Below are 13,432 nucleotides of genomic sequence, written 5' to 3' on the forward strand. Positions count from 1 at the left end.
GGCCACACACAATACTGAGCCTCATTTTGACTTGTTTTAAGGACATTACATCAAAGTTGGATCAGCCTGTAGTGTGTTTTTCCACTTTAATTTTGTGTGTGACTCCAAATCCAGGCCTCCATTGGTTAATAAATTTGATTTCCATTGATGATTTTTGTGTGATTTTGTTGTCAGCACATTAAACTTTGTACAGAACAAAGTATTCAATGAGAATATTTCATTCATTCATATCTAGGATGTGTTATTTGAGTGTTCCCATTATTTTTTGAGCGGTGTATTTAGAGGTGAAACTAATCAGCATTTTCATAGGCACTGCATTTATCTGAACTTGTTTTTCACCAACACTGGTTATAACTTAAGTCATGTAGTAATAATAAAGTTTATTTCAATAATATTTAGTTTGTTCCTGCAGCCTGAGACTTTACATAAGGCAGTAGTGTTTTCTAAAATCTCCTCATAGACGACCCCACCGATATTTCACAGGCTTATATTAGCTATCACTTCTGCTTCCAAATGATGTGTCAGAGGCACCATCTGTCTAAAAAATGACAGGTCAGTAACATTAACAAGCTGCCAATCGGATTTGTTGCCAATTTGTTGTCTGACTAGCAAACAAAGGGCATTATTCCCAAATGTATTTGTCCGGGAGCAGAACTAAAATGCTCATTAGGAATATTTCATCGTGAAAAAACGAGGAAAAACCAAACACCAGGTGCTGCTGCGTCAAATCCTGCACTGCTTCATGACTGTTTGATGATGTGGCAGTATGATAAAAATGGTGAAAAGCAGCTGCTTTGATTTGCATCCATGAAATGTTTAGTTCAAAATAATAGTAGTCCAACATTATTAACTAGATCAATTGCTTTTCTTGCTATAAATACTATTTCTGTATGGCAAATAATAAATATACAAGAACACAACAGAGATAGTAACCTGAACTAATGGAAAATATTTTGTTTGCAACCTTCATTCAAGTTGAAGTTTTATCATTTAAAAATGTCAGCGATAAGCTCAACAGCGCCCCCTTTCTGTATAACACCAACGCTGTTTCCGGTACACTAAAAAAGGCTCAAGAATCCAAACTGTAGGTGTTACTTTGTATATTAGACATCACAATCCTGCAGTAAGTTGAGCAAAAACATTTACAATTGCTGGCAGTGACACCTGGAAGAACTGGTCCCAGAAACCCCGCCCACTTGGTTCCTCAAAATACTCCTTTTCTCCCCCCAGGATTGTTTTTTTTTCTGTGTTCAAGATATAAAAAATAAAACACATTTCATTTAAATATAAAACAATATAAATGGTGCAAATGTGAGTTTTTTTTTTGTTAATGTAGGAAATAGAAACAGGCTATCAAGGCGGGCACTCAATGCCGCTCTGCCATGAGGAGGTCCTGGTTGTTGTTGGTCGTAAAAAGGCACTTTTTGGCAGCTGTGTCCTTTCGCCGCTCCGAGACCCATCAGATGGGCTGCAGGTTTGACAGTTTGATCCCCTAAAAAAGAAGCCAAAGTTGTCAAATAGATCTTTACTCCGGTGACACAGGAAACATTTGAGGACTTTCATGAATCATTTGTGTTTTTATTGACATAATTTGATAAAAACAGAAAGAAGAAAGTGAAGCAGAGGAGCAAAAACAAAAGAGTGAATGTCCCACCACCAAACAGAGCAACACCACGTCAGCTGAAGCAGACTGAAACTGCTGTTTTCTGCAGCAGTGACCCCAGCAGGTGAAATCTGTGTTATTACCAGCAGGGGGAGCTCCCACACCGTGTCCTTGCAGCACATTTACAACCACCCTGAGGGATCATACTGTGGCTGTGATACACAGTGCTGTGAAAAAGTACTTGTCCCCTGAAAAAGTTTTTCCATTTCTGCTTTTTTTTCCCCCATACTTAAATGTTTCGGATCATCAGGTTTTCATCAGGTAAAATAAACTGAGTAAATATAAAAAGCATTTTTTATACGATTTTAAGTTACGGAGTAAAGAAAAAAGCAACCTGGCCCTTTGTGATATACTTCCTCACCTGTAGATTTAATAAATCACAAATAGAACCTGGCTGACAACATGAAGTAGGCTAAAACACTCCATGTCCTGATCTAAAGAAATTGAAGAACATTCAAGGCTTTGGGCCTCCAGTGAACCACAGTGAGAACCTTTGTCCACACAAGAAGAAAACATGGAGCAGTGGACAACCTTCCCAACAGTGGCCAGCGTACCAAAATGACTTAAAGAGCGACTCATATAGTCTGTGGACTGATGAGACAAAAGTGGAAGGTTTTACACCTGATGTGAAACTATACGGACATTTTAGAAAAATAACCTGATACCGACAGTCAAACATGGTGGTGGTAGTGTGATGGTTAGGGCTGCTCTGCTACATCAAGACCTGGACGTCCTGCCATAATCGACGCAGCCATGAATTCTTCTCTCTACCAGAACGTCTTTTAGGTCAACATCCAGCCATTGGTTTGTGACCCAGAGCTCCAGCACACTCGGGTTACACAGCCAGATCCAAAGCACACCAACAAGTCCATGTCTGAAGGTCAACTGAAGGTCATATTTATGTATTTACATATGGCTCAAAAAACGGGGGGGAACTGAAGGTTTCGGAATGGCCTAGTCAAAGTCTGGATTGCTATCAACACGTAAAGGCAGTTGTTGCCACAAGGCTGGAAGAACCGTTTTTTTTCTTTCCCTCTTAATAAATAAGAGTCAATCTTGTATAAATGTACATTTAAAAAGATATTCTTTATCATTGAGAGCAAAGTGTACCGGAGTCAAATTCCTTGTTTGTCCGTACAAATAAAGCTAATAAAGCTGAATCTTTTTTTTTTTTTTTAAACTATTTAATAAAATTAGCCTGAAACAAAATGTTAATCTGCATAAAAATAAAAAGCAAACCTTCCTTCTAAATAATTACTGACGCTTTCTAGTGGGACAGGAATAAAACAATTTAGGATTTTTCACCTGGGAACTAAAAGACCCCCCCACAGGAACGCATACGTGGAGAAGGGCGCTCCTAAGTTAAGCTTAGAAGGACACGCGGCAGGTGTGCCACAAAGCACCTGATTCGTAGCCAGACGTGGGTAAGACTTGAAGAAAGATATCTCCCCATTTATTCAAAGTTTAGCACCAGTGCTTCACTCTTGGCTACTGGTAAATGTCTTGTGGATAAATCAGACGGGAAGCGAAGTTTCAGTGAAATGGGACAGGCCAAACCCCCCCCAGGAAGTTTGATTTTATGCTGAGAAAATATGGACCCGGGAGCAATGCATGCTTTAATGATTGGATTAAATCCTTAAATGTTCCTGCAGGAGGTTCATTTAGTTATTCATTTTTATTCTCTTTAAATTATTTGTGTTTGTTAATTATTTGATTACCTTTATGCCACCGTTGTCTTTTTCTTTTTTTCATGTACAGCACTTTGAATTGTTGTTAGTGAAATGTGCTTTATAAATAAACTCGCCTTGCCTTCTGCTAAAATCATTTGAAAACAGCTGTTTGTGTTTACTCAGGTCGTCTTTGTCTCATATTAAAATTTGTTTGATGATCTGAAACATTTAAGTGCGACAAAAAAGCAAAAACTGAAGGAATCCGTAAGGAAGAAAGTACTTTTTATCTGCACTGTAGAACCATTTCCAGTACCGGTTTAGAACTGGAACCAACCTAAAATAGAGCCAAGCCCCCGATCCAGTTTATCACAGATAAAGATAAAGGTTTTAAATACTGTTACTGTTGTACATTACTTCTAATTCGTTTTTTATTCCCTAAAGAATTATCATCTTGTTTGTTAATATATAATAGTTTTTACATTTTTTAAATTTGTGTATTTCTATATTTAATTTCCTTATGTTAATGTTTGGGAACATTTTGTACAAACTTTCTAACCTGTATTTTGGCTGCAGAAATTAATGCCAATTATCCCACTAAGCGACAAATGAAGGATTCTGACAAAATTATGAGAGGTGAAAGGTTTCGATAGAGGATTTTACAGTTTAGATTTGAAATACTCTGGCTTTTGATTAATTGCTTTAAAAAACAATTGAAGACGTGTTTACAGCAGTGGTTGCTTCTTGAAGGGCTTAAGCTTGACTAAATGGCGCCACCTGCTGATTAAAGGAGGATTGAGGACACACCATCAGGTACAAATTATCCTGAAGAATTAATTCGACATGAAGAGACAAGGATTAGCGGCTTGGTGTCAGTCTCTACTCACTCAGAGGGTACAGAGGTGTTGGAACGTGGCCCTATCTCAACAACAGACTAGTCTGTCAGAGAGGATACAAGGTCACGAGGTTAGAACTGGAACACAGCCATCATCTCAGGGATCTCCTCAACTCGCAGCTCTAATCAGCCTGAAAAGTGTTTGTGATAGATTCGGTGTTGGTGCCGAGTTACCTTCTGTCGGCTTGCCATCCAGCTCCGGATCGTCGGCACCAGGATGGAGCCGAGCAGGATCTGGGCCGGGTGGTAGATCAGCAACGGGACTGAGATCAGAGACAGGTGCTCGTAGCCTTCGAAAACGATCTTCAGCATGGGAATGCCTGGAGGGAACAGGGAGCGTTGCTTTCTCACTCTAATGTGTTTCCAGGAGATTCTTAAATGTGGTTTTAAGTTGTTAAAAATCAATGAAAGCATAATCAGGACCGAACTCTCTTCTGCAGCATGTATTTAGCTCCACCAGGGTGATGCGTTTAGGGTGGAGTTTTCGTCTCCACACAGTTTTACATTTAGGCCAAAAAGTTCCGTTTTAGTCTCACCTGACCAGAGCACCTTCTTCTGTTTGCTGTGTTCCCTACTTGGTTTGCAGCAAACTTGAAACTGGTGTTCTAACAACTTTCTGCATTGCTGCAGCTCCTCCAGAGCTACCATGAACCACTTGGTTGCTTCTCTGATAAACGCTTTGCCATAGCGTGTTAGTTAAGGTGGACATCCATGTTTGACAGGTTCCCTGTTGGGAACCTTGAGAAGAAGGATAAACCTGAGCTCTGCGAGGCTTTCAGAGCTGGAGATATTGTTTGGTAACCTAACCCTGCTTTCATTTGCCTCCCTGACCTGTCTGCTGTGTTCCTTGGTCTTCGTGATGCTGCTTGTCCTCTAATGTTCTCTAAAAACCATCACAGATCAGCTGCATTTCGACTCAGATTAAACTACACGTTGGTGGACTCTATTTACTGATCTGAGGCCAGTTGGTTGCGCTGGATGTTATTTTGAGGTGTCAGATTAAAAGAAGCTGAATCTACTTTAAGGTTTTGCAGAATTTGTTGTCAGTTCATCAGATAAAATCCCATTAAAGCACATTAAAGTTTGTGGCTGTAACGTCCTTATATCTCAACAAATTCACAGGTTAAGCAGCTAGACACATTTTGAATAAAGTGCGTGTCTATTTTAGTTTCCCAGTTTTTATTCGGCCTTTTCCTGCTTTAGTTTGTTGAGAACATGAAGGGGTATAACAGGCGAACAGATTTAATCAAGGGTCTCTTTAAACTGCAACATCGTACCCAGAGTGAGAGACTTGTGCGTGGAGCAGAACATGATGGCGACGGTGTCGGCTGGGCTGAATCTGGATCCAGACCTGGAGGGAGAAACAACTAAAGGTTAGATCCTCTCTGCTCCACCTGCTGGTTGGACCGCTGCGGTGGCCCAACATGGATGACTGCAGTAAATAAATGCAGTCAGTCTCCTTCAATCTGAATGAACAGTTGGACGCTTTCTGAAGGTCTGGATTTAGGCTGCTTTCCACCATCCTCCCGTCATTACAAGCAGCATGGCTTCAATAAATACACTTTATTTTTTATTTACTTAACAGAAACTATTAAAATAATACCCCATCAATGTGCAAAAATAAGCATATATGTAAATTTGGCACAACCCATCATAATGTCCAATGGGTCCTTAAAAAGGAGACGAAAGAAGAAACCAGGACTAGAGACGTGGATCTTCCTTCAGCTGATCAGCAGGTTTATCTTTTATTTAGGAGCCTTTAACAGGATTCAATAACTCAGAGAGGCAACTTGGCAAATATTTGTACCAAAACCTCCATCAGGTACAAGGACTGGACTAAAAATGCTTGGTGCTGGTCCCAAAGGACAATAACCGGTCCTTTCCATTGCCTGGGACCAGTACAGTTTCAGAATCGTGTGGCGAGTAAAAGGAGCATTGAGGGAAAGAGGAGACTGACCTGGTGGAAATGCCAAATGTGAGCAGCATGAAGCTGACCTGGATGGAGAAAACTGCAGAGGACAGAAGAAGTTGAGACTTTATATTCAGGGAGGTAAAGATCCAGGCGTATTTTCTGTTTTATTTATTTTCATTATGTTTCTATAACAACGCTGGTAAAGATGAGTAAAAAGCCTTAAAATAATTCATCTATCATTGCAGAAGCATAATGTCAGACATAAAAGTTTGAAACCTTCAATGTGAGAGGAGTAATAAATCATTGTGCTTTTATCCCCACCTTCTCCCTGCAGAACAACTGCGGTGACGTTCCCACGGTTGGAGCAACAGAGAGACAGTCTGTAGTCCAGAGTCCTCTCTTCGGGTTTTCTCTTTAATTTAGGTCTACGGACTGAGACGTCCGTAGACAGCAGAAGGCTGATTTTCCATTCCTGTGTTGGTCCGGCCGTATGGATCATCCCATCTTTGGATCATTATCCTACAGAAAGACTCAGTGACGGCCCGTTTTCGGTTTACTGCTGGAGTCCGCTAGATTTCTGGTATTTAAAGGTTTCATGACGCCATTCACTCCAACAAGGTTCACAGAACCTTTGGAAGAGAAAGAGGCCCACAGCATCACACATCCTCTACTGTACTTTACAGTGTGGCCTGCAGTGCTTTTTCACATTTTGATCCTTTGCACCAACTGGGACGTTTCCTGCAGTAAACCTCCATCATGGTTCCAGTTAAAGGAAGGCATGTTTAGGCTGGTGATGGCAGGACAGAAACATGCTGGTCAGCATGTTCAGTAGATGGTCATCATGGAGGGTTGTTGCAGGTTGTTAACAGACACCTTGGGGGTTTTCTGTTTTATGGCCCTTACTGTCCTACTGTATCTGGTGGAGAGATCCGCTGGACTCGTCGTCCAGCCTGGTCTAGAACAGTTCTGGTCATTTTAACGTTTTGATTATTGCTCTAGGAACATTCCAGGCCAGTGGCCATTTTCTTCTACTTCCTGTAGAGTTGCGAAATATATCAAATCCCATCATCAAAATCAGTGCATGCTGCAGTCACAAAGGCCTGCTTGCTAGCATGCAGTATTTTGGTAGGTTGATACAGTTCCAGTGTCCTGCATTCACGCTCTGGAGGCCAGTATCACACAGACCCAGCAGGACGGGCCTTCACTACCCTGGAAGCCCACACCTGATCCAGAACTTCGTGACTGACGTGCTAAACCTCACATAGAGTGGTGTGAACATTGCAGTTCAACATATTTGCCTTTCTTGAATAGCAGGTTCTCTGGTATTTCCCATTTTGAAGAGTAATGGGAGAAATGGACCTCTGTGTCACAGCATAATAACCCAGGACAAGACATTCTGGCTGTAATGATTTTATAAGTTAATTCAGTCAATCTTCTAAAGCTTTCAGTGTGGGTTTATGCAGCTGCAACAAACAGTGAAGTTATTTTAAGGCTTTTAAAAAATCATCTTGAGTCATGCAGCCTTAAAAAGAGCTGATACTACGTTAATTTAAAGGTTTCTTAGCAGCTTATGTGATGCTGAATACTGACTGATGAGGACGACCAGCAGCAGGCTGGTGGGGTCCAGCTCGATGTTGGGGTTGCTGAAGGTGTCGCAGAAAGTGGTGTAGATGATCATGAGGAGGACGGCGCTGCTGATGGCGCTGAACGGAGGCCTTCGTCGCTCCAGGAACTCCCTAAGAAAACCGCGGCACGCCTGCGAGCCGACCCGAAAACGTTAACGAGAACAACGAAAGCTCACGGCGGGGCTGACAGGAAGCGTGCATCAATAAACATCTTCCTACCTGACCCAGGATCAGGGGAACGACGACTGTCATGAAGAGCTGAGAGAAGATGGAGGTGAAGGGAACAGAGGATGAAGATCCAAGCTGGAAGAGGAGAGGAACCAGGCCGTTAAAGAGAAACACATTAATTATTTACTGCAGGGACGTAATATCTAGTTATAATAATCTGGCTGCTTCTTAGAGACTCGCCTCTGTTTTACAAACCACTTTAATATTAGAAAAGTGCCTCGGACGATGTTAGTGGTGAATCTGATCTATATCAATAAACTGAATGAAATAAATATTTATACTTAATTTAATGACATTTTCTCCCAAACGTTGTTTGGTTTTCAGTTGAGCTCAAAGCCCCAAAAGCAAGGGGTGTGCTAACTTTTTACCATGTGGGTCAAAAAATAGACAATTTTCTTGAAACCTAAAATCACAAAAAATGATAAAGTAAATGTTTTCTACCTGCTCAACCATGAGCTGAGCATGCCAGATTTATGGGTGTGTTAATCATCGCAGATTTAGCACGTTTGCCTCATTAAAACAAAGCCATCCAGTGAATTCATTTAGGCTCATTAAAACAATGAGTCTACCCTCAGCAAAAAGGACAGGATGTGGGTCGGTCCTTCTTTAAAACGCTGGCTGTATTTAACCCCGTTTAATGGATTCATTAGAAGCGGGTTTGGGTGCACCAAAGTCTGCTTTATAGTAAAAGTCACTGGATAGATTTGGCCATATTTACTATGAAATTAAAGAAAAGTGAGGTTGTTAAAAGATGAATACTTTGGGTTTTTCATTGTAAAAAGACTTTAACTTGTTGGTAATAATTTTGCCCTATTTAAACAATAAAAACTCTCCATTTGCTTTAACCTCCTGTATTATTCTTCATTGCAGTCGGGGGCCGCTAACGAACCCCGGGCCTCACTTTGACCCTCCCCCTTCCATAAAGCTTTATTCAGACCTCATTTAAAGTGTCTTATAGTCTAACCCAGTTCTGCACACGGTGGCGCCGGGTTTCGGGTGTGACTTACAAAGAGCAGCAGCAGCAACGGAGTCACCACGATCCCCTGCAGGACAAACAGAAAACATTAAACCCCAGCCCCCTTCGTTAAGGCCCCCCAACCACACCCGGACCCGTTCCCTACCAGGAAGCTTCCGAAGGCGGAGTTAAAGATGGCAGCGGCCTGAAGGCAGAGACAGAAATCAGTCAGCAGGGGGGGCAACAAGAGGCGGACTCACCGCTCACCCGTGTGAGATTGTGTGTCTCACCTCGTTGCCTCCGACAGCTTTGGTGAGAATAACGGCGGATGAGACCGGAGGGGGCATGCAGCTCACCGTCTGTAACCTAGGCAACGACAACAGGATAAAGAGAATGAACTGGTTGTCTCCAGGTTGGAGAAAGAACAAAGCGAGGAAAAGCTTCTGCATAAGACCTTCTGTACGCAGGAGCTTTTTAAATCGATGTTGGTGGAAATAATTAAAGTCCTTTTAGTTCTTCCAAATCAAGGGCTGAGGTGTTCTGTAAAAACATTCATATGTTCTGAACATTTTCTCAAAGATTCACGTTAGAACCACCAAACTCAATGGACTTTACTGAGAAGTAGAAGGAAACTGGACTTCCTCTCTTATTTCTTGAAGACGTTTTGCCTCTCCACCAAAAGGTTTCTTCAGTTCTCAACAGGGTTGGAAGTAACAGTCGAATGGGTTGTAGTCAGAACAATAACAGGTCTCTCTTGTAGATGAGAACCCCTCTCTCAGTGAGACTATCTGTATAAATAAAGGTTAAGTGACAATAACACTGATAAGGCCATTGGCCTATTAGTGTGATTATTCTGACTACATGGAAGGTGAAACATCTTCAGGAAACAACAGAAGAAGTCCACTTTCCTGTTACTTACGCACTGAGGATCCTAGTGTCCTGGATGACTGAGAAGCTAAACCAGGGTTCTTTACTGGGATCTTACACTAAATCTGGCTCCAGCCATGCAGGAGACACAGGAAGCATGTGGAAGAACGAAATAAACCCTTAATACACCAATCCCATAGTGAAACATGGTGGTGGCAGCATTATGTTGTAGGGATGATTTTCTTTAGCAGGATTAAAGAAGCTGGTCAGAGTTAAAGAGTTGATGGGTGGAGATAAATACAGGACAACCATGGAAGAAGACTTGAGACTGGGGCTGAGGTTCACCTTCCAGCAGGACCACAACCCTAAACTTACAGCCAAAGCTACAATAGAATGGTTTACATCAGAGCATATTCAGAAAGGCCTAGTCAAAGTTCAGATCTAAATAAAACTGAGAATCTGTGACAGGACTTGATAATTGATGTTTACGGTTGTTCTCCATCCAATCGGACGGAGCTTGAGCTGTTTCGGTCAACGATGTCAGTCTGTCTACGTGTGAAGCTGTTAGCGACGCACCCTAACAGCTAAAGGTTCAAAGTACTGACTGAGGGGGGTGGATGTAAACCACATTCCTCCTTTCACTTCACAATTATGCACTTTGTATTGGTCCAAAACACATTAAAGATCATGGGTGTAACAACATGGGTTCAAGGGTCATACGAAATACTGGCCTAACATCGGTATCGGTCCGATAAGTAAAACTGGGCCGATATTAATAACCGACGTTTATTTCCATCTTGTCACAGTTTGTGTATGTGTTTCAGGAGTGGAGGGGTTGGCCGTGTGGTTTTTGTTTGGTCATGTGACAGTGATAGCGATGCAGCAAAGGATTGTGGGATGCTTAAATGAGAATCAATGTCAGCGGTGTGGTAATTTTTCACTGTTGTAAAGGGTAGAAAAACATATAATATGGGTAAATACTGATTAAATATCGGTTATTTGCCATAACAGCAATATTAATATCGGCCCAACATTTTCATATCGGTGCACTCCTAGATGTAAAAAATGGGAATTTCTCCAGTTCAGGGCTGGTGGCAGAGCCCGCTCTGAGTTGTTTGTATCTGAGAACTGCTTTGATTTTCCTCACAGATCGACATCATTTTCTCTTTTGAAGTGTCTCTCCTTGGGAATGTTGAAGCTTCTCTTTGGTAATCTGTGAATCTCTGTAGAAGATCGCAGAGAAGACAGTGAACCCTCCTCAAACTGCTTAACACAGTGGCTTCTACTGAGCTTCAACCTAACTGTTACTTAAACCTCATCCTGAAGGTTTGGACCTCGTTCCCAAATTCTGGCTCCTAAAGCAACAAACCAACACACAGAGGATCAGCTGTATTATTCATGACTGCGGCTCTGTGTGTTCGACCTTCAGGTACAGTCAGGCTGAGAGCCGAACAGAGGACACCATTCACACACACACACACACACACACACACACACTGTACCCTTTTAGCAGCCACTGGTCGATGGTGGTCAGCGTGAGGACCTGAAGCAGCAGCCAGACGGCGAGGGGGAAGAAAATCAGTGTGAAGGACTGGACGAAGAGGTGGAGGCGGACATGAAGCAACGCGCTCGTCAGCTCCTAACGCAGACAAACAGAAAAAACAGTCATGTTGGTGGAGGTGTCTGAGTCGCACCTGAAGGCATCACAGCAAGAACTGACCTCCGTTTTCAGCGACAGGCCACTGTTGAAGAAGATGAGGGAAACAGCGACGTAGGCAATGGTTATCTCTGGCTTTAATGGACCTGAGAGGCAGAAACAAGAGACTTGTTTACATTGGTTGCCATGGTAACCCTGCCCAACTCCAGCTCCATTATAAATACTCAGAAAAACTAAAACAGGCCCTTAGATTTGCACCGAGTGACATAATATTACAGCTAAAATCCAACCTTTTCTGTGCATTTGCAAAAACGCCATCTTTTTATGAGCATGAAAAATATTTGTTTCCTTCAGCCTGAAAACATCAACAACTCTGCTAGTTTCTCAAAGCAACATTTAAGTTAAGTAGGCGAACAATAACAGAAGTCTAAAGATATGCACAACACAACTTTCAGATTTTCGTTCTTATAAAACAAATTGTAAAGCATGTTTTTATTTCTTCCTCTTCACAACGATGCCTTCCTTTGTGTTGGTCTGCCACATCAGGTCCCAGTGAAATGCATACAAAATGTGGAAAAACTTCAAGGAGTTGAAATACTTTTACAAGGCGCTGTGTCCGGTGTACCATACGATCTCAGAGTTATTTGGTTATTTATGTTCATGTTTATTGTTAAAAACAAAACTTTAATAGATGATGTTTACTGTTTGAATTAATAATATTTCTAGGTTTTCTAAGCCGAAGTGGTGATTTTCGAGGAGCACCTGAAGGCAGCACAGTAGCAGTCCAGCAGGTTATCTTATCTACAGGTGAGGCTGAACTACAGATAATGTTGCTGATTTATCAGTGTGAGTTTCACTGTTGCTGTGATAAACCCTCCGACAATATTATGGTTTAAATAAACTGTCCTCAGATGAAGTTTGAGGACTTTCAGAGGGATTTGTTTTAAGTAGAAACAGTTTTTTCTAAGCGCTGAGAGGTGTGTTGACATTCCTGCTGAATGCAACGTGTCACTAGGATCTTAGGCGTCAGGAAACATCTCCGGTTGTTTCAGCTAAATTAGGATTTCATTCAGTTTCCATTCAGCTCTCAGTCGTATCACCGTTGATACCATTTAAAATTAAAACCTACAAATCGATCCTGAAACTTTCATCGGTCTGAGCCTCACCTCCTTTAACACCGACACTGGGCTGCAGTTTGGCCGACAGGATGACCAGCACTATCCCGATGATGAACCACTCCTTCCGCAGCCTCGCCAGGAGGCCCATGTTTCAGCTGCAGGGGCTCAGCCTGCGGCCAGCCCGCCGGCCCTCCTGTCGCAGCGGCCGGGCTCAAGTTTCTGCAACCTGCCGCTGCGTTTTCCTTCAGGGGAGCTCCGTCGGGAAACACCAGCCGATCAGGAGGAGCTTCTTCCGGACACGTGGGCCGCGGAGCGGCCGTAATGACGGAAGGAGTGACGCAGGACGATAATTTACCGTAACTTACGTTAAAAAAAAACAACAACAACAACAACAAAAAAAGAAATACAGCGATACAATTAAAACTAATATAATAATAATAATAAAGTTTTTACATTTTAAAGTTAATGTATTTAAACAATAAATTCAGTAACAACATAAATGGTTTAACGCTAAAATTAAATAAAACAAAATTGTTTTATTTACAAAAATGAATCAAGTGAAAGTAATAATTAATACAACAGCTAAAACAAAAACAATAATATGATGTTAAATATAAATATTATGACATTAAATATTACCATTAACGGTCTACCATGATAATATTATTTATATTATAAAACTAATTACGATTAAATGAAACCATAAATAATGAAATTAAAGGAAATAATACAATACTCTAAAAATAATTTCAACTGCCTTAAAATAACAGTAAAAAGTAAAATGCATAAAATGATAAAACAAAATGAAGTAATACAACTCATGTTAAAAGCAGGTAAAATACAAG

General features: G+C 41.4%; 1 protein-coding gene and 1 long non-coding RNA gene across 4 annotated transcripts; both read right to left on the reverse strand.

The window, feature by feature from the left end:
- Positions 1-1,083: 1,083 nt before the first annotated feature.
- slc10a7 (solute carrier family 10 member 7) lies at positions 1,084-12,895 on the reverse strand. 3 transcript variants are annotated; one of them, XR_007041591.1, is made up of 14 exons: positions 12,636-12,895; positions 11,533-11,615; positions 11,315-11,451; positions 9,236-9,311; positions 9,112-9,150; positions 8,998-9,033; positions 7,982-8,065; positions 7,728-7,893; positions 6,183-6,234; positions 5,503-5,576; positions 4,400-4,545; positions 4,218-4,269; positions 3,614-4,110; positions 1,084-1,492 (listed from the first exon to the last, which is right to left on the reverse strand). XR_007041591.1 is itself a non-coding variant. In XM_047386798.1 (13 exons), exons 1-12 carry the CDS (start codon positions 12,733-12,735, stop codon positions 4,249-4,251), a joined length of 1,014 nt encoding a protein of 337 aa, XP_047242754.1. In that variant the 5' UTR covers positions 12,736-12,894; the 3' UTR covers positions 1,084-1,492; positions 4,218-4,248. The 3 variants fall into 3 exon arrangements, 2 of the variants coding, with proteins under 2 accessions (XP_047242754.1, XP_047242753.1); XM_047386798.1 differs by lacking the exon at positions 3,614-4,110 and having other exon boundaries at positions 12,636-12,894; XM_047386797.1 differs by lacking the exons at positions 3,614-4,110; positions 4,218-4,269 and having other exon boundaries at positions 12,636-12,894.
- On the reverse strand, positions 4,654-5,493 carry LOC124881256. Its single transcript, XR_007041592.1, has 2 exons — positions 5,057-5,493; positions 4,654-4,780 (listed from the first exon to the last, which is right to left on the reverse strand). It is a non-coding gene; the product is annotated as an uncharacterized LOC124881256 (long non-coding RNA).
- Positions 12,896-13,432: the final 537 nt, after the last annotated feature.

The sequence above is a fragment of the Girardinichthys multiradiatus genome, chromosome 14, assembly GCF_021462225.1.
Source record: "Girardinichthys multiradiatus isolate DD_20200921_A chromosome 14, DD_fGirMul_XY1, whole genome shotgun sequence".
Lineage (NCBI taxonomy): Eukaryota > Metazoa > Chordata > Actinopteri > Cyprinodontiformes > Goodeidae > Girardinichthys > Girardinichthys multiradiatus.